The sequence below is a fragment of the Salmo trutta genome, chromosome 26 (assembly GCF_901001165.1).
Source record: "Salmo trutta chromosome 26, fSalTru1.1, whole genome shotgun sequence".
Classification (NCBI taxonomy): Eukaryota; Metazoa; Chordata; class Actinopteri; order Salmoniformes; family Salmonidae; genus Salmo; species Salmo trutta.
This window is the reverse complement of record NC_042982.1, coordinates 3,212,862-3,234,918: the sequence shown is the minus strand read 5'-3', so window position 1 is coordinate 3,234,918 and position 22,057 is coordinate 3,212,862. Positions and strand designations below refer to the sequence as shown.

The window sequence follows — 22,057 nt, the reverse complement described above, 5'->3', positions numbered from 1 at the left end:
AGCTATTTCCATGAAACTGATTGAGATCAATCAAACGTGAATAATTATCATTCAGGATTAACAGCGATGGCCTATTTTGAAATTAGGTATGCCTAACTTGGTAATTGAGGGTATTAAAGATATAACATTTTCTTGAGAAAATATGTGTGGGCATAGGAAAATGTTGCAATTGTAGGATGCTTTTTATGCATATTTTATAACAAGGCTCTCCAACCCTGTTCCTGGAGAACGACCAAGCTGTAGGTTTTCATCACAACCATAATCTAGTGCACTTGATTCTAATAATTAGCTGGTTTATAAAATAAATCGGGTTAGTTAGAACTCGGGTTGGACTGAAACCCTACATAACGGTAGCACTCCAGGAACAGGGTTGAGGAGCCATGAGAGGCTATTCAATAGGCTACATCTGTCTGTACAAACTTTGATTGAGAATTATTCCATTTGCATATATATATATATATATATATATATAAAATAAAGCACCTTAAATGACAGCACCATGGACAACTTCTCCATTCACCCAGGGACTTCGTGCCACTATTTTGATACGCCGCTGACCGCGTTTTAGCATTCTTCTTCATGTACATTGTGTCATAATCTACACTTGGATTAGCCTACACTGTAATTCGTTAAACTGGACTGGATTATTTTACCGCACCAGCATTGCAATCCAATGCATGCCCAATTTATGCAATCATTTAAAATGATTTATACTTTTATTTTTGAGTATATTTAAAACCAAATACTTTGAGAATTTTACTCAAGTAGTATTTTACTGTGTGACTTTCACTTTTACTGGGTCATTTTCTATTAAGGGATCTTTACTTTTACCCAAGTATGAAAATGGGGTACTTTTTCCACCACTGCCTGCAGGTCATCTCTAGCTGACACCTTTGCTAACAGGTATTGTGCCAATTTAAAACTTGCACAAGACAGTTCACAGAATTGTCAATTGATCATATTTTTTCCTCAATTCATTACTAAATGTAGGTAACATTAGATAGTTAATCCAGGCATTTTTACAATTGCCTCGATTTGCCAGTCTCTTCCAGATCATCATGGCTTTTGTAGTTCTTTATGATAGCCACTATAGCAGATAATTAGCATTTCCGTTTTTTTGGGGGGGGGGGGGGGGGGTACAGGTGAATATATTGATAAAAGTCACGTTGTCCTAGAGAGATTTACACGTATCTAAAACGTCACATCAGGGTAAACCTACACAAAACATTGTGCTTATTTTAAGTTTTACTAAAATTCCAATGGGCAAAGTTAGGGCTCGGCACGTGTAGGCTATTCCAAGGTGCGAACTCCGTTGATCCGGCAAGCTAAATCAAGCACACCCAATTTGTATGCCTCTTCTGCCGTTGATGCATTGAGTGACTGGGCGGGGATTGTTTTCAAACCTAGAGATGGGACAAAGACTGAAGAGGAAGCGAGACAACCTACTCCCTCATTTTTCATGGTTAAATTACAGTCAATCAGGCACGTGCATAGATAGGGCTCTACCTGTGCAAAGCAAATGCCCCTTTGTCCTCCCAGTGCCCTTTTCGGTGGTGGTATAAAACAAATGCTATACATTTTTGTGTCCTTATTGTTCTGAACCCACTGCAAGCAAGTCATCGTTAAATTATAATCTACGCTTGAGAACCAAAAACGCACATCTTGATTATTGACCAATGATCATTCATCACCATTGGCGTGCAAAGGCGGGTTTTCATATTCTGATTAGCGACCAGAAATAACTTGTTTAATTTCCTCCCGTTTTTCCTGGAAAAAACAGAGTAGGCCTACTTTATCATAAATCTAAAATACATTTTTAGAAATCTACTACTCACTCATAGCCAGAACAATAGGCTACCTGACGATTTGATAGATCATTTTAATATGATTTAATATGATTTTCCTTGCTCTGGACATGCTATATCCTACTCTATATTGTCTGCTAACATGAATGAGTTTCAGCTCCAAATGCAAGTGTAAAACGCATTGTATTTCTGTAGGCAAGTTTTCAAAATGCATCACTGTTTATGGCTGTAATGACAGGCTATACATTTGGACAGCGATTGTGCGCGTCACAAGTTTTTACGACTTGCTTTTGGAGGTCGCTTGTCTAAATGTTTGAATACAGGATAGTGGCAACACGTTGGGTTAGATATAGTAATGATAGGCTACAGTATTTCTTACACGCTTCTATTTTGACTGGAATTGTGTTGATCATTGTTAATAAGTGCAGCATTTATTCCAGTTCAAAATAGTTTTGCTAAATACTTTACTCATCAGTTTGTGCTGCTTTCTCCTCTTGTAAAAATTGCTCAACAAGTCCGTGATCGCGGTAGGGCGAATTGGGGTGCCTTTTTTTTTTTTTTATAGATCGAGCACATTCTCCCCAAAAGGTCCGTGAATGGCTCAATGAACTAATTAGACCAGAACCAGCTGCTATCACACTGGTGTCTATGGAACCACCCCCTTAAGCAGACCAGAACTGACCATTGTTTTCAATGGTAAACGGCCTGAGTAACCTCTCTTCATTTATCCACCATCTTCGGTAGGGAGAGACCAATGAAAATGGCGGCGACAGGGTCCGCCAGATCCACCAGTGGATTGGGGCACAAATGCAAAGCCAGGCCCGCCGATATGCTGAACACTCGGACACATTCACAGCTGTTGACCTTGGAGGAGGCAAGGTGTCCGGTTTGTTCGGAAATTTTATTAGAGCCCGTAACTATGCCATGTAGCCACTCGGTGTGTCTGCACTGTTTCAAGCGGACAGTTGAATTCACCAGTCTGTGCTGTCCCCTCTGCCGGCTGCGAGTATCCAGCTGGGCCCGTAAACAATCCCGGGAGAAAAGCCTAGTTAACATCGAACTCTGGGAAATGGTTCGACAGAGTTACCCACAACGATGCGAGATGAGAATGGAGCAGAGAGACTGTGAGACTGGTGGAGAAGGTATGCTTTTTTGATTACAACAGTTATTACAATTCCGTTTTAGGCTTTTTTGCGGTTGTATTGGGTTAGGGTACATACATTTGTGTATGTCGTAAGGATTTAGTTCAGTCCTCTTAATTTGTTTCCAATTATAGGTTATGACCACGAACACAAAGTAGGAAAACATATAGGTTTATCGTTTTTATTCGCGGCAAACATTGTAACTGACAGTGGTGCGGTCATTCCATGTTGGCAACACCACACTGCAGTGCATACAGATTCATGTTGCTCTTTTTAAAATGTACAATAGTGTCTTACTTTGTTGTTACAACGATATTATTTGGAATTAGAACGGATTCTGTTACACTGTAACAAATGCTATTCAAATGTTCTCCCGTACGCACCAATAGGCTCTTGTACAAGGGTGAAGAACCAGACCAGTCAGTTTTGATATACCCGACTTGTCTGGGCATAGAAAGTTTCACTGTGACTTGCCCAGACTTGTGGAGCTTTTTGTGGGAGGTGCTACTCTATTGACACCATCTGTACTGTCTGGGGTGTTTTTAAATGTAATATGTTATATATATATATATTTGTGTATACATGTTCTATACAGTGGTTCCTAAACCTTTTTGACCCAGCTCTTGTTTTCAGAATCTTTTTGAGTGATTTTGATCATTTACATATTTTTTTTTTCCTCAGACATTTTCCGTTCGCCTGCTCAGGTATCCAAATCTGGAGAGATCCGACTGGAGTATGGAAAGCAAAAAGTAAAGGTAACATTGTAATATGGGTTATTATAACAATTGTTGATTATTTAAATACAATAGTAGAGGTTTTGTGTCCCGTAGTGCATATTTTTTTTAACATTGTACAATACCCATAAACCCCTCAAAAGGAGAGACCTATGTGTTTGAGACTTGGATTAGAGAGAAAATATATTGATATCATCATCTTATTCCTATCACAAATTCCACTGTTGTAGATTGGCACACAGCACATTGATTTTAAACAACCACGGGTTATGTGAATGATCCCTTCAGTTACTATCAGTAAGAAGTGATTTTTCTTTTTCAGGTACCAATCAATGAAGAGAAAGAAGAGGGGAGGAGGAAAGTCCACCACAGAGAGGGATGTGGAACTCTCAAGCACTTTCAAGATCCTGTGAGTTTTATCTTGTAACCCTCTTCTGAATAGATTGGGAATGGATTGTTGCTTAGAATGGTATGCCAACACATTGATGAATAAGTGTAAACATGATGCTAAGATATACAAACCTCTCTTCCAGTTCTATGGGTTGCTGTCAGACTCGGAGAATGAAGAACCCATTGGGAAGAGAACCAGAAATGTGTCTGCGTTTGTTAGAAGAACAAAGATCTCAGCGTTTGTGTTATATTTGACATTTAGGGCTGCTTGTAACTGTGTAATAATGTCCTCATATAACAGTAAAGAATAATCATGTTGCAATTTTTTTTTTTTTACTTAATGGTGCAGTATTGATTCTTTGCACACATACATTTTCAAAGCCGTTGAACAATTGATGTTACCTTGAATGTTTTTTGTGCTTTTAATTCAGTTATTTACTCAGTCCCCTTTTCCCTCAGTGGTCTACATACCAATGTGGTGCAGAGAAGCCAGAGCTGTACTGATCCAGAAGAGGGAAGGCGAAAAATGAGGGTATCTACTCATCTTCCTGGACTGGACAAGGTATGATGCTGTGCTTTTAATTATGATTCCCATGTAAAGTAGCCTTTTGAGTGACTAAGATACTGTAGACCCCTTAATATATTTGGGGGATAGAAATACTCAATTGTAGAATTATTTTTCTCTCATGGCTAACAACCAGGAAGTTTGAAAAGAAAATGAGTGGGCGGGGAGCTTATATTCACGAGCTCCCCTTGACTCATAGCTCTTTGAAACACCGAGGTCAAGAAACGTGGATGCAGTACTGCAGTAAAATCTTCTCAAACAAATTTGGTGTTACACAAAGGAGCTCAAATAACATTGAAATTGGCATGTCGCTCTTGATGCGGTTCACAGCCACACTAACGGATGTGTTTACATGACAACGGCATCATAGTTTTGAACGACCCCCTCCCCGTTCTGTTTCATGCTGGCTAAAGACCTAGCTAGCCAGTAACTAGCTAACATCAGACACAGATGAAAGGGGAGACATACAGTGCATTTGGAAAGTATTCAGACCCCTTGACTTTTTCCACATTTTGTTACGTTACAGCCTTATTCTAAAATGTATTAAATAAAAAACATTTCCTCATCAATCTAAACACAATACCCCATAATGACAAAGCAAAAGCAGGTTTTTCGATTTTTTTTTTTGCACATTTACTAAAAATACAAAAACAGAAATACCTTATTTACATAAGTATTCAGACCCTTTGCTATGAGACTGGAAATTGAGCTCAGGTGCCTCCTGTTTCCATAGATCATCCTTCAGATGTTTCTACAACTTGATTGGAGTCCACCTGTGGAAAATTCAATTGATTGGACATGATTTGGAAAGGCACACTCATGTCTATATAAGGTCCCACAGTTGACAGTGCATGTCAGAGAAAAAACCAAGCCATGAGGCCAAAGGAATTGTCCGTAGAGCTCTGAGACAGAATTGTGTCAAGGCACAGATCTGGGGAAGGGTACCAAAACATTTCTGCAGCATTGAAGGTCCCCAAGAACACAGTGGCCTCCATCATTCTTAAATTGAAGAAATTTGGAACCACCAAGACCCTTCCTAGAGCTGGCCATCCGGCCAAACTGAGCAATCGGGGGAGAAGGACCTCGGTTAGTGAGGTGACCAAGAACCCGATGGTCACTCTGACCGAGCTCCAGATTTCCTCTGTGGAGATGGTTGTCCTTCTGGAAGGTTCTCCCATCTCTTTCCTTTAAAATGAGACAATAAGTATTCAACCTCTTTGTTATGGCAAGCCTAAATAAGTTCAGGAGTAAACATTTGCTTAGAAAGTCCACATAAGTTGCAATGGACTCTGTCCAGTTTTGAATGGCTACCTCATCTCTATACCCCACAGTCAAGCAGTGACTGGTCCCTCAGTCGAGCAGTGAATTTCAAACACAGATTCAACCACAAAGACAAGGGAGGTTTTCCAATGCCTTGCAAAGAAGGGCTCCTATTGGTAGATGGGTATAAAAAATAAAAGCAGACACTGAATATCCCTTTGAGCATGGTGAAGTTATTATTTACAATTTGGATGGTGCATTTATACACTCAGTCACTACAAAGATACAGGCGTCCTTCCTAACTCAGTTGCAGAAGAGGAAGGAAACCGCTCAGGGATTTCATCATGAGGCCAATGGTGACTTTAAAACAATTAGAGTTTAATGGCTGTGATAGGAGAAAACTGAGGATGGATGACAGAGTGAAAAGAAGGAAGCCTGTGCAGAATAAAAATATTCCAAAACATACATCCTGTTTGCAATAAGACACTAAAGTTTAAAAAAAATGCGACAAAGAAATGAACTTTTTGTCCTGAATACAAAGTGTTATGTTTGGGGCAAATCCAAAACAACACATCACTTAGTGCCACTCTTCATATTTTTAAACATGGTGGGGGCTGCATCATGTTATCGGTATGCTTGTAATCGGCAAAGAATAGTTTTTTTTTTTAGGATAAAAGGAAACAGAATAGAGCTAAGCACAGACAAAATCCTAGCGGAAAACCTTCAGTCTGCTTTCCAACAGACACTGGGAGACAAATTCACCTTTCATCAGGACAATAACCTAAAATACAAGGCCAAATATACACTGGAGTTGCTTACCAAGACAACATTGAATGTTCCTGATGGGATTAGTTACATTTTTTATTTAAATCGGCTTGAAAATCTGTGGCAAGACTTGAAAATGACTGTCTAGCAATGATCAACAACCAACTTGACAGATTTTGAAGAATTTAAAAATAATAATGTGCAAATATTGTACAATCCAGGTGTGCAAAGCTCTTAGAGACTTACCCAGAAAGACTCACAACTATAATCGCTGCCGATGGTGATTCTAACACGCATTGACTCGGGTATGAATACTTAAATTAATACTGTAAATTAGATACTTTTGTATATACAGTTGAAGTCGGAAGTTTACATACACTTAGGTTGGAGTCATTAAAACTCGTTAACACATTTCTTGTTAACAAACTATAGTTTTGTCAAGTCGGTTAGGACATCTACTTTGTGCATGACACAAGTCATTTTTCCAACAATTGTTTACAGACAGATTATTTCACTTATAATTCACTGTATCATAATTCCAGTAGGTCAGAAGTTTACATACACTAAGTTGACTGTGCCTTTAAACAGCTTGGAAAATTCCAGAAAATGATGTCATGGCTTTAGAAGCTTCTGATAGGCTAATTGACATAATTTGAGTCAATTGGAGGTTTATCTGTGGATGTATTTCAAGGCCTACCTTCAAACTCAGTACCTCTTTCATCATGGGAAAATCAAAAGAAATCAGCCAAGACCTCAGAAAAACAATTGTAGACCTCCACAAGTCTGGTTCATCCTTGGAAGCAATTCCCAAATGCCTGAGGGTACCACGTTCATCTGTACAAACAACAGTACGCAAAGTATAAACACCATGGGACCACACAGCCGTCATACCGCTCAGGAAGGAGACGTGTTTCGTCTCCTAGAGATGAATATGCTTTGGTGCGAAAAGTGCAAATCAATCCCACAACAACAGCAAAGGACTTTGTGAAGATGCTGGAGGAAACAGGTACAAAAGTATCTATATCCACAGTAAAACAAGCCCTATATCAACAACTTGAAAGGCCGCTCAGCAAGGAAGAAGCCACTGCTCCAAAACCGCCATAAAAAAAGCCAGACTACGGTTTGCAACTGCACATGGGGACAAAGATGGTACTTTTTGGAGAAATGTCCTCTGGTCTGATGAAACAAAAATATAACTTTTTGGCCATAATGACCATCGTTATGTTTGGAGGAGAAAGGGGGCGCTTGCAAGCTGAAGAACACCATCCCAACCATGAAGCATGGGGTGGCAGCATCATGTTGTGGGGGTGCTTTGCTGCAGGAGGGACTGGTGCACTTCACAAAATAGATGGCATCATGAGGCAGGAAAATTATGTGGATATATTGAAGCAACATCTCAAGACATCAGTCAGGAAGTTAAAGCTTGGTCGCAAATGGGTCTTCCAAATGGACAATGACCCCAAGCATACTTCCAAAGTTGTGGCAAAATGGCTTAAGGACAACAAAGTCAAGGTATTGGAGTGGCCATCACAAAGCCCTGACCTCGATCCTATAGAAAATTTGTGGGCCGAACTGAAAAGGTGTGTGCGAGCAAGGAGGCCTACAAACCTGACTCAGTTACACCAGTTCTTTCAGGAGGAATGGGCCAAAATTCACCCAACTTATTGTGGGAAGCTTGTGGAAGGCTACCCGAAACATTTGACCCAAGTTAAACAATTTAATGGCAATGCTACCAAATAATAATTGAGTGTATGTAAACTTCTGACCCACTGGGAATGTGATGAAAGAAATACAAGCTGAAATAAATCTCTCAGCTATTATTCTGACATTTCACATTCTTAAAATAAAGTGGTGATCCTAAGACAGGGAATTTTTACTAGGATTAAATGTGAGGAATTGTAAAAAACTCAAATTTAAATGTTTTTGGCTAAGGTGTATGTAAACTTCCGACTTCAACTGTATAGTGTATGTGAACACCCCTTCAAATGAGTGGATTCAGCTTTTTCAGCCACACCCATTGCTGACAGGTGTTTCAAATCAAGCACACAGCCATGCAATCTCCATAGACAAACATTGGCAGCAGAAGGGCCTTACTGAAGAGCTCAGTGACTTTCAACATGGCATAGGATGCCATCTTTCCAACAAGTCAATTTGTCAAATTTCTGCCCTGCTAGAGCTGCCCCAGTCAACTGTTAGTGCGGTTATTTTGAAGTGTAAATGTCTAGGAGCAACAACAGTGAAGTGGTAGGCCACACAAGCTCACAGAACGGGACTGCCGAGTGCTGATGTTTAGAAAGGGGGAATAATGGGTAGAAATCGTCTTTCCTCGGTTGCAACACTCACTACTGAGTTTCAAACTGCCTCTGGACGCAACGTCAGCACAAGAATTGTTCATTGGGTGCTTCATGAAACAGGTTTCCATGACCTAGCAGCCGCACACAAACCTAAGATAACCATGTGCATTGCCAAGCGCCAGCTGGACTGGTGTAAAACTTGCCGCTATTGGACTCTGGAGCAGTGGAAATGCATTCTCTGGAGTGATGAATCACCCGTCACCCTCTGGTAGTCCGATGGATGAATCTGGGTTTGGCGGATGCCAGGAGAACGCTACCTGCCCCAGTGCATAGTTCAAACTGTAAAGTTTGGTGGAGGAGGAATAATGGTCTGGGGCTGTTTTTCATAGTTCGGAATAGGCCCCTTAGTTCCAGTGAAGGGAAATCTTAACGTTACAGCATACAATGACATTCTAGATGATTCTGTGCTTCCAACTTTGTGGCAGCAGTTTGGGGAAGGCCCTTTCCTGTGACAATTTCCCCATGCACAAAGCGAGGTCCATACAGAAATGGTTTGTCAAGATCTGTGTGGAAGATCTTGAATGGCTTGCACAGAGCCCTGACCTCAATTCCATCGAACACCTTTGGGATGAATTGGAACGCCGAATGCGAGCCAGGCCTAATCGCCCAACATCAGTGCCCGACCTCACTAATGCTCTAGTGGCTGAATGGAAGCAAGTCCTCGCAGCAATGTTCCAACATCTAGTGGAAAGCCTTCCCAGAAGAGTGGAGGCTGTTATAGCAACAAGAGGTTACCAACTCCATATTAATGCCCATGACTTTGGAATGAGATGTTCGACGAGTAGATGTCCACATACTTTTGGTCATGTATTTCATTTTCAATAAATTTGCTAAAATTTCACTTTAGGGATGTGTGTGGATGTGTGTGGATGGGTGAGAAAATGTATCTATTAAATCAATTTTGAATTCAGGCTGTAACACAACAAAATGTGGAATAAGTCCAGGAGTATGAATACTTTCTGACGGCATTGTATACAAACCACGGCCCTCTGCAAATACGCCTTCTCAGCTGTTGGTTACAAGACGGTACTAATTTAAATTAGGTAAGAGAATACCATGTTACCATTGGTGCATTAAAATGAGAGTTAGGTTAATGTCCAATGTTCCCTCTAAGCTGTGCCTGTGCAAGGCCGGGCACCTCCTCCAGGACTGATGGGCAGAAGAAATGCCAGGCCGCGCAGAGGCACAAGAGATTGAATTTAACTGAGTTCACCCCATTAGTTTGCACAATATAGATGAACGTTTTTTCTGGGATCGAATCAATGTTATATCAGTCCCTTTTCAATGCAACAAACCAAAACAAATCTAACTTTGCAAGATTGAGTCTGTGATTTTGTTGTAGGGATAGCCAGAGCACAAAGGAGTAGAATTCAGGCGGGTTGCCCATGAGGGGTCTTTAAATCACCTGCAAATGAATTAATGGGATTTTCAGATCAAAGTTATGCATGTGAACATTTGTTGATATTCTTTGCTAGTTAGCGAGTTATTAGCCCAGTTATAGATAAGTACAGGTCAGAAATGGGGAGTTACTGCTTTCTACAAGAGCATAAAACCTGTTGGCTACATTTCAAGCTGTCTTTGAAAAGCGAGTCAGGTAAAAAGCTTATGTCTTAATTAAATGGGCAGTGTTGTATTTTGAGACTGGCTTGAATATGTAAATAAGCCAATTGGCATAGGGGTAGCCTACATTGTCTAATTCTCTGTATGGTAATACTAATTCATGTTATTTTGTAAAGTGGTTTCTTGCATCATACAATATAATGCAATTTACAGTCACCTATTTGGCCCATGGTGTTACAGACTAAGTAAAAAGTAATTCATGTCAAGCCTTTCATAATGTAGAAATGTTTTTTAAAGTCTCATGCAATGTAGGCCTGCATTGAACGCCACATACTGTGTAGGCTATATCATAGAAATAAAAGCTATTTTCACGTGAAAATGTTATGGAATTTGCTCCATTTGGTTTTGTTGGTAGGTCTACATTATGCTCAAATAGCCTTTTGGCTACTGTCTAAAACTATAAGGTTGTACAGCCTTAGTGTTCACTGTAAACGCAAGCTGGAAGTTGCACAAAATTCTCACAACGTTCAAGTTTACGTTCACAAGACCTAAAATTTAAGGGAACATTAGTGATGTCACCATATCCGTTTATTAATCCCCCCACTTGAATCTGTGTTTGAGATGGGGGAGGGGACCAGTAACTTTAAGATCAAACTTGATCAATGTAGAAGCAACAGTAATTTTTCATGCTTTGGTCATAATACTTTCATCTGGTTTCATCCAAATATCAAACTTCAAGAAAAATATGATTCTGACTGTTCATGACCTTTTAAAACATTGATCTTCCTTTTTTTGTTGGTTTGTTGTCTCTGTACAGGCAAGTATTGCTCACAGCTACAATGCAGGAATCCTTCTGTCCTCTGAGAACAGCCGATCTCTTTCGGCACCCATCATTGTCCAAGACAAGAGGCATAGCTGGCGAGGCGTCATCATGGCGTCATCAACACCTTTTATGGTCCCCCAGTTGAAACAGGAGAGGTCCATTAGCCCTGAGAGCAATGACAGTATTTCTGAGGAGCTGAATCACTTCAAGCCAATAGTGTGCTCACCGTGCACCCCACCAAAGCGACTACCTGACGGGCGAGTGATGGAACCCACAATTGTGAAGTCCACCCCCCGGAACTTATTCCGCAGCCTGGAGAGGCCCACCAGTTATGAAGCCAGCCCTACTATCCTCCAGAAATGGAAGCAGATAGAGGTGGACCGTCAGTCTGTCAAAGTGACCTCGAAGGGCACCTTGACCAACCCCATGAACGAGGACCTTGTCTTCAAACCAAGCCCCGTAGAGGAGAAGGACGGCAAGCCCTGTAGCTGTGCTCCAGCAGCAAATAAGGGAAAAGAACACATGGTTATGTGTGCCAAGACGGATTCCTCTGGGCAAGAGAATGAAAGAACTTGTATACATAATAAACGAAGACTGATATTTGATCAGGCCATTGGAGAGACAGCCTTCCATCAAAAACAATTCACAAAGTTTCATACTCCATTTGTAGCCTTAACCAGTGAGGAGACTGTAAAAGAATGTGGGGTTTCTTTTGAGTCTGTGGTGGTACCTGAATCACATTGTGGACCAACTTCAATTTATCAAAATCCAACCTTAGTACCACACGATATAAATGCCAGTGTTAGGAGTTGCAAACTTAAATCAAAAGACTCACAGGATCAGAGAAAAGAGTTTGACAATAGAAACTGTGCCCAGAACCAACCTACCTCAAGGAGGGGCAAGAAGAGGAGCCAGAAGACCAAACACCTGGAAGAGACAGAGTCTGGACTCAAGAGGTCAAGATCCCAGAGCCAAGATGGTTTCAATATAGAGTGTGCGCAGGCTGAACTGTACATTCAACAGGTACAGCAAGAGAGAGAGGACAGAGAGCTAGCGTTGAATCTTCAAAGACAGTTTGACAGAGAACAGCAACAAGAAGACAAGCAAAAGACCAGTCCTGACAAGTACTTTCTCCGGTCCTGCATGTCCAGTGAAAACAGAATCAAATGCAATCCACGCAGATCAGGAAGAATTTCCAAAAAGAATGAGCACTTTAATTGCTATTATTAAATGGGTATTCTTGTGCTTTTTAAAAAAAAATTCAGTCAGACAACTTCTTGCATACAAGAACTATACTGCTTTTGTTGCCCAGGTTCCAAATTCATTGCTTTTAAACAGAAACTAAACCCTTGCTAGCCTATGTCATAAATTGTTCTTGTTCATTTTGTTGTATTCCTATTAGATGTAGTTTCTACGAACATGGTTTTGCTGAAGGTACTATCGTTATTTATTTTCTTCTCGTTTGCAGTTTCTCATAAAATTGTTATATACACTAAATCATCGTGCAGTTAATGCACTGTGAGAAAAAGCAAAAATGATTCACCGTAAGAGGTTGTGTTGAGATTCTGTGCAGACACTTCAAAATCTGTGTTCAGGCTCATGTATGATTCTGATTCTATCTCAACCAAGGATGTGGACACAAGATCTAGCACTATTACTTTGTCAGACCCTCCATTCAGATTCCCATTAACCCGGTGGAGTAACACCTGGGTCGTATTCTGTTTCCCATGGGGCAAATCACCAGTAATTTCTATGATCAAATTGAACACAGACCTCAGAAGCTGATCCAGTGTTAGTGTTGTGCACATTTGAATAGTGAAAGGTGATCCGAGAGCTGCACTGCCATCCTATTGATTATTTCATGATCCACAAGTCATATTGATTGGGTTCTGTCAATGTTAGACAGGTTTTGCCAGAGTAAATGGTTATAATTAAACCCCATCAATAAGATTTAACAATCTGAAAATCTGCACAGAACAACTACAATGCCTGAAACGTGTGGGTGTTGAGGTGTTCAGCCACTCACACTCTAACATCTTCGGTTACAACACAGCTTCTGGTCACGTCATATTGTTGAGTTAAAGGATCAGTGTGGCCAGGTTAAATATATGCAATATGTGTAAACTCTTTGCTGTAAACTATTACAGTAATATTGGAAAGGGGCACAATATTAACATCCTTTTTGGATGGTGATTTTCTGATCAAATTCAATTCCAGTATGTATTTTCTGTCAATCTTATGCCCACACTTCTACCTCTACACTCACTGTTGCTTTTCTCAATGATTTATGCCCTCTTTTTGACTACCACAAACCAAAATGTCTCTATGCATGTGAATGGCACTGCTTTATAAAGTTTTAGCACTGCCAAAGCTTTATAGTTTTGATGTATATTAATCATGGGTTAACTGATATAGTATGGTATTAATTAGGATAATTGTTTTATGCAATATTTCTATTGGAGATTCCACATTAATATATTTAATCAGCATTGTTATTTTTCTCATCTTTGAGTTGTAGTTACTATATTGTTTGAGACACTTATTCAAAGGGCTATTATATTTTATTTGATAAATGTCTTTCATATTCTATTTGATTCTTGTTTTCCTAAAAATGTATATTTTTCCAATGGCATATGCCAAAAAATATGAGCTTTAATGTCCATTACTACTTAACATTTTTAAAGAACAAGATATTGCAATATTGTTTTGCACATAATTATGTACACATACTTGTATACTTACCTTTGTACATACAGTATAAATACTCAGATGCATATTTTAGTATTGGAGGGGAGAAATAGGTTAGTGCCAAATGGCTGATTTCTGTCGACTGTGTCATACATCTGCAGTTTTTTTGTTTACTTTCCTGATTTAAAGATTAGGTTATTGATTCTTTATAGTAATCAGAATGTACCACTTGTATAGCCTACATGATTCATTGACAGAACTATACTTTGAAGGAAACAACTTGTACTTGTTCTGATCATGTCCATCCAAATTCTGAAGGAACTGTGAAACACAATAACACATTCAAATGCAAATTAGAGGTGAATTGCTTTTTCTTTTCATTCAAGCGCTTGTCTTGTTTTATCTTTCACTTTAAGTATGTAAAGAAGTTGGCATTTATGTTATTCTGTATCTGTTTTTTTCCGGTATCTGGTATTGAAATGTTTGAATGCTGAATGGCTTTCCAAGACATTGATTTGACCACTCAACTCAACACAATGACAACAAAGACTTGTAATCTCCCGCACATAATATTAAAATAATTGGTTTGCAATTACATTTCAACTCATTGGAGGTCATACATGAAACTAAAAAAATGCTTTAAATAAACATCAGTTATTATCGCTTCAAATAATTCATTTAAACTTGCGTTTTTAGCAAAATTCCATAAATCTTACAATCTTTTAAGCTTCTATTTTTCTTCAAGCTAATTTCCTTGTGTAGCTACAGTTGAAGTCGGGAAGTTTACAAACACCTTAGTCAAATACATTTAAACTCAGTTTTTCACAATTCCTGACATTTAATCCTAGTAAAAATTCCCTGTCTTAGGTCAGTTAGGATCGCCACTTTATTTTAAGAATGTGAAATGTCAGAATAATAGTAGAGAGAGTGATTTATTTCAGCTTTTATTTCTTTCATCACATTCCCAGTGGGTCAGAAGTTTACATACACACAATTAGTATTTGGTAGTATTGCCTTTAAATTGTTTAACTTGGGTGAAATGTTTCGGGTAGCTTTCCACAGTCTTCCCTCAATAAGTTGGGTGAATTTTGACCCATTCCTCCTGACAGAGCTGGTGTAACTGAGTCATGTTTTTAGGCCTGCCTCATGATGCCATCTATTTTGTGAAGTGCACCAGTCCCTCCTGCAGCAAAGCACCCCCACAACATGATGCTGCCAACCCGTGCTTCATGGTTGGGATGGTGTTCTTCAGCTTGCAAGCCTCCCCTTTCTCCTCCAAACATAACGATGGTCATTATGGCCAAACAGTTCTATTTTTGTTTCATCAGACCAGAGGACATTTCTCCAAAAAGTAACATCTTTGTCCCCATGTGCAGTTGCAAACCGTAGTCTGGCTTTTTTTATGGCAGTTTTGGAGCAGTGGCTTCTTCCTTGCTGAGCGGCCTTTCAGGTTGTCGATATAGGGCTTGTTTTACTGTGGATATAGATACTTTTGTACCTGTTTCCTCCAGCATCTTCACAAGGTCCTTTGCTGTTGTTGTGGGATTGATTTGCACTTTTTGCACCAAAGAGACATAACGCGTCTCCTTCCTGAGCGGTATGACGGCTGCGTGGTCCCATGGTGTTTATACTTGTGTACTATTGTTTGTACAGATGAACGTGGTACCTTCAGGCGTTTGGAAATTGCTCCCAAGGATGAACCAGACTTGTGGAGGTCTCCAAATTATTTTCTGAGGTCTTGGCTGATTTCTTTTGATTTTACCATGATGTCAAGCAAAGAGGCACTGAGTTTGAAGGTAGGCCTTGAAATACATCCACAGGTACACCTCCAATTGACTCAAATGATGGCAATTAGTCTATCAGAGGCTTCTAAAGCCATGACATTATTTTCTGGAATTTTCCAAGCTGTTTAAAGGCACAGTCAACTTAGTGTATGTAAACTTCTGTCCCACTGGAATTGTGATACAGTGAAATAATCTGTCTGTAAACAATTGTTGGAAAAATTTATTGTGTCATGCACAAAGTAGATGTCCTAACCAACTTGCCAAAACTATAGTTTGTTGACAAGAAATTTGTGGAGTGGTTGAAAAATGAGTTTTAATGACTCCAACCTAAGTGTATGTAAACTTCTGACTGCAACTGTACTTATGTATCAAAGGTAAATGTAATTGCTAAAATATACTTAAGTAGTAAAGGTAAAAATAATTGAAAAATTCCTTATATTACATAATTTACAAATGAAGCATTTGTGTTTCGTGAATCCGCCAGATCAGAGGCAGTAGGGATGACCAGGGATATTCTCTTGATCTGTGTGTGAATTTGACAATTTTCCTGTCCTGCTAAGCATAAAGAATGTAACAAGTACTTTTGGGTCTTAGGGAGAATGTATGGAGTAAAAAGTACATTGTTTTCTTCCGGAATTTATTGATGTAAAAGTAGTCCAAAATATAAATAGTAAAGTACACATATCCCAAAAAACAATTTAAGTAGTACTTTAAAGTATTTTTACCTCAGTACTTTACACCACTGCATCCATAACCCAATGTTCTCTTTCGTTTTCGTAACTTGTCGACAAATGACGTTTGGGAGAGGCTGTACCAAAGAGGTCATTCGGACAACAGAGTGGGATAACTCACCATTTAACTTAGTCCAGATGAGTCCCTGGGATGTCTTTGTATCCACCAAAGGATGCAACAGAATATAAATACCCAAATGGTAACACAGAATTCAACTGTGGTACACAACCGTATACACAAGCAAGCTGAAAGCTAGAAATGTATCATGAGGTTTTAATTGGGAGCAACAGCACCAAGAGTAAAAGGGCTCTGTATAGAACATCCATCTCATTGATGATAAGTATGTACAAGGTTCACAATATGTTCACTTATCTGGGTTTAGAGAGTGGGCCGTGTCCAGAACCACAGGCCCAATGATGATGTGGACATAACATTGAGTCTGTACTACCTCATGAAGTCATGGGTGCTGCCCAACTTGCAGCAGCAGATAGAGTCCAGGGAGGTCCCTCTGAACAGGGTCCATGAAGTGGCCAAACCCTTGGTGGTGTGTGCTACCACACCGTCTGGAGAAGGTCTACATGCTGCAGCGTATGATTTTGATACCGCATTGGTAATCCAATGTGCTAGTCTCTAGTTATGCTAGTTATGATTAAGGGCTGGTTAGCATGTGATGATGAAAGCAATTCAGGTAAGAATGCTGGAATTGGCCGAAGCACTGCCTTAGATCCATCTTCTGCTAAAGTGAGACGTGAAGGATGGATAGAAAGCACATGTAATTTTCCAACACGCTTGGCTGAAACAATAGCCAATAGAAAGGCAGTCTTTACTGAGAGTTCACATAGCTCAAGTGAAAATTGGCTCAAATGGTGGACTCATAGTTGATCGTAAGAAAACATCTAACTCCCATGAGGGTACTGAAGGAGCCTTGGGGGACCGTAGCCTACAGGCACCTTTCATTAATTGCTAGACAAGAGGCTCTGCTCCTAGTGATGCACCTGCAATCTGGTCATGACCCATAGAGATGTCTGCCATATACATTTTCAATGTACTGTAGATGCGGACTTCCCTGCAGCCATAAGGTTCTGGAGGAAAGTCAAAATGACAGAAATTGGGCAGGAAAATGATGATTCTGCATTGTCAACACACCACTTCCTGAACATTTTACTTGTAGGAATACAAGGTTTGCTTAGCGCAGGGCTTTCCAACCCTGTTCCTGGAGAACTACCGTCCTGTAGGTTTTCACTCCAACTCTAATCTAGCGCACCTGATTCAAATAAAATAAAATGTTATTTGTTACATTCGCCAAATACTGTTTAATGCTTACTTACAAGCCCTTAACCAACAATGCAGTTCAAGAAACAGAGTTAATTGTAAGGGGTGCGTAACTGGTGGCAGGGAAGTCAGATGCAGGAGAGCAGAACTAGGTAATAGCCAGAGCAGTTTAATTCCAAAACCAACGGCATGAACAACTTGGGTACAAAACTCGACTTGCACCAGTCCACATGTGCACAAGCACTTACAAACAAACAATAACACACAAAGAAATGGGGGGAACAGAGGGTTAAATACACAACACGTAATGAGGGAATGAAAACCAGGTGGGTGGGAAAACAAGACAAAACAAATGGAAAATGAAAAATGGATTGGCGATGGCTAGAAGACCGGTGACGTTGACCGCCGAACATCGCCCAAACAAGGAGAGGAACCGACTTCGGTTGAAGTCGTGACAGTACCCCCCCCTTGACGCGCGGCTCCAGCAGCGCGCCGACACCGGCCTCGGGGACGACCCGGAGGGCGATCCGGACGGAGACGGTGGAACTCCCACAGCATTGAAGGGTCCAACACGTCCTCCACCGGAACCCAGCATCTCTCCTCCGGACCATACCCCTCCCAGTCCACGAGGTACTGAAGGCCCCTCACCCGACGCCTCGAATCCATTATGGAACGACCGGAGTACGCCGGGGCCCCCTCTGTCCAGAGGGGGCGGAGGAACCTCCCGCACCTCAGACTCCTGGAGTGGGCCAGCCACCACCGGCCTGAGGAGAGACATGGAACGAGGGGTGAATAAGGTAATCGGGGGGAAGCTGTAACCTGTAACTCACCTCATTCAGTCTCCTCAGGACTTTAAATGGCCCCACAAACCGTGGACCCAGCTTTCGGCAGGGCAGGCGGAGGGGCAGGTTTCGGGTCGAGAGCCAGACCCGGTCCCCCGGTGTCACTGCGGTGACGGTCTGGCGCCGACTTTCTGGTGCAGCACGGCGCTCTGAAGGTGAACATGGACGGCGTCCCATGTTTCCTCCGCGCGCCGGAACCAGTCATCCACCGCAGAAGCCTCGGTCTAACTCTGATGCCAAGGAGCCAGAACTGGCTGATACCCCAGTATGCACTGGAAGGGGGAGAGGTTAGTGGAGGAGTGGCGGAGCGAGTTCTGGGCCATCTCTAACCCAGGGCACGAACGCCGCCCACTCCCCCGGCCGGTCCTGGCAATAAGACCGCAGAAACCTACCCACATCCTGGTTTACTCTCTCCACCTGCCAGTTACTCTCGGGGTGAAAACCCGAGGTAAGGCAGATCGAGACCCCCAGACGTTTCATGAATGCCCTCCAGACCCTCGAAGTGAACAGGGGACCCCAATCAGACACTATGTCCTCAGGCACCCCGTAGTGCCGGAAGACGTGTGTAAACAAGGCCTCCGCAGTCTGTAGGGCCGTAGGGAGACCGGACAGCGGGAGGAGATGGCAGGACTTAGAGAAACGATCCACAACAACCAGGATCTTGGTGTTTCCCTGTGATGGGGGGAGATCGGTCAGGAAATCAATCGACAGGTGGAACGGGTAAGGGGTGTAGCTTACCTCTGGGCAGGTGCCTAGGAGCCTTACACTGGGCGCACACCGAGCAGGTGGAAACATAAACCCTCACGTCCTTAGCCAGAGTGGGCCACCAGTACTTCCCACTCAGACAGCGCACCGTCCAACCGATGCCTGGATGACCAGAGGAGGGTGATGTGTGGGCCCAATAGATCAGCCAGTCACGGACAGCAGACGGAACGTACAGACGCCCAGCGGGACACTGGAGGGGAGCGGGCTCTGCACGCAACGCCTGCTCAATGTCTGCGTCCAGCTCCCACACTACCGGCGCCACCAGGCAGGAGGCCGGGAGTATGGGGGTGGGATCCATGGGCCGCTCCTCTGTGTCATACAGCTGGGACAGTGCATCTGCCTTCACGTTCTGGGAACGTAAGAAAGAGTGAAAACAAAACGGGTGAAAAACATGACCCACCTTGCTTGGCGAGGGTTCAGTCTCCTCGCCGCCCGGATGTACTCCAGATTGCGGTGGTCAGTCCAGATGAGAAAAGGGTGTTTAGCCCCCTCAAGCCAATGTCTCCACGCCTTCAAAGCCTTGACAACAGCCAACAGCTCCCGGTCCCCCACGTCATAGTTTCGCTCCGCCAGGCTGAGCTTCCTCGAGAAGAAGGCACAGGGGCGGAGCTTCGGTGGCATACCCGAGCGCTGAGAGAGCACGACTCCAATCCGAGCCTCGGACACGTCCACCTCCACTATGAATGCCAAAGAGGGATCAGGATGGGCCAGCACGGGAGCCGAGGTAAACAGAGCCCTCAGGTGACCAAAGGCCCTGTCCGCCTCAGCCGATCACTGCAAACGTACCGGTCCCCCCTTCAGCAGTGAGGTAATGGGAGCCGCTACCTGACCAAAACCCCGGATAAACCTCCGGTAGTAATTGGAAAACCCTAGAAACCACTGCACCTCCTTTACCGTGGTGGGAGTTGGCCAATTACGCACGGCACCTCCTTTACCTGTCGCAGGTGGAAAAGACGTTCACCCGCCGCTCTGCCCTCGGTGGGTGGTCGAAGACTGCCCGGAAACGACGGGTGAACTCCTCAAAGTGGTCCAGCACCGCATCTCCTTCCACCCACACGGCGTTGGCCCACTCCAGGGCTTTCCCCGAGAGGCATGAGAGGAGGGCGTACACCCTCTCACGGCCCGAAGGAGCCGGGTGGACGGTTGCCAGGTATAACTCCAACTGCAACAGGAAACCCTGCCAGTGGGCAGCCGTCCCATCGTACTCCCCGGGGAGGGTGAGGCGAATCCCACTGGAACCGGGTGCAGGGGGAGTGAGTAGTGGAGGCCCCTGTTGTGCTGGTGGAGGTGATGGAGGAACTCTCCGTCTCTCCCAGCGGTCCATAGCTTGGACGACGCGGTCCATGGCGGTGCCGAGATGGTGGAGCATCGCTGTGTGTTCCTGGACGCGCTCCTCGATCTCCATACCAGGGGCACCTGCTCCTGCTGACTCCATATTCGGGTGTGGTATTCTGTAAGGGGTGCGTAACTGGTGGCAGGGAAGTCAGACGCAGGAGAGCAGAACTAGGTAATAGCCGGAGCAGTTTAATTCCAAAACCGACGGCATCAAGAAAATAACAACTTGGGTACAAAACCCGATGCGCACCAGTCCACATGTGCACAAGCACTTACAAACAAACAATACCACACAAAAAAATGGGGGGGAACAGAGGGTTAAATACACAACACGTAATGAGGGAATGAAAACCAGGTGTGTGGGAAAACAAGACAAAACAAATGGAAAATGAAAAATGGATCGGCGATTGCTAAAAGACCGGTGACGTCGACCGCCGAACACCGCCCGAACAAGGAGAGGAACCGACTTCGGCAGAAATCGTGACATGAATAAAATATTTACTAAATAAACATAGTAAAAAATGAATAAATAATAAAATCAATGAAAAAGTAACACAAGAAATGTACATAACAATAATGAGGCAATGTGCGGGGGTACAGGTTAGTCGAGGTAATTTGTAAAGTGACTATGCATATATGATCAACAGCGTGTAGCAGCAGTGTAAAACAGTGTGGGGGTTCAATGTAAATAGTCCGGGTGGCTATTTGATTAGTTTAGTTGTAGAGCAGTCTTATGGTTTTGGAGTAGAAGCTGTTAAGGAGACTTTTGGTCCTAGACTTGGCGCTCCAGTACCTCTTGCCGTGCGGTAGCAGAGAGAACAGTCTATGACTTGGGTGACTGGAGTCTTTGACAATTTTTTGCACCTTCCTCTGACACCACCTAGTATATCTTGTTAGGGCTAGGGGGCAGTATTTACACGGCCGGATAAAAAACGTACCCGATTTAATCTGGTTATTACTACTGCCCAGAAACTAGAATATGCATATAATTATTGGCTTTGGATAGAAAACACCCAAAAGTTTCTAAAACTGTTTGAATGGTGTCTGTGAGTATAACAGAACTCATATGGCAGGCAAAAACCTGAGAAGATTCTGTACAGGAAGTGCCCTCTCTGACCATTCCTTGAGCTTCTTGACTCTGTTTATTGAAAACTTAGGATCTTTGCTGTAACGTGACACTTCCTACGGCTCCCATAGGCTCTCAGAACCCGGGAAAAAGCTGAATGATGTAATTCCAGCCC

General features: G+C 42.5%; 1 protein-coding gene across 2 annotated transcripts; it reads left to right on the top strand.

Moving 5' to 3' along the window:
• The first annotated feature begins 2,525 nt into the window (after positions 1 to 2,525).
• Positions 2,526 to 14,756, top strand: rnf169 (ring finger protein 169). 2 transcript variants are annotated; one of them, XM_029714406.1, is made up of 6 exons: positions 2,526 to 2,947; positions 3,629 to 3,696; positions 4,004 to 4,090; positions 4,215 to 4,309; positions 4,531 to 4,633; positions 11,393 to 14,756. In XM_029714406.1, the coding sequence occupies exons 1-6, from the start codon at positions 2,560 to 2,562 to the stop codon at positions 12,626 to 12,628; spliced, it is 1,977 nt and encodes a 658-aa protein (XP_029570266.1). In that variant the 5' UTR covers positions 2,526 to 2,559; the 3' UTR covers positions 12,629 to 14,756. The 2 variants fall into 2 exon arrangements, with proteins under 2 accessions (XP_029570266.1, XP_029570265.1); XM_029714405.1 differs by having other exon boundaries at positions 3,629 to 3,702.
• Positions 14,757 to 22,057: the final 7,301 nt, after the last annotated feature.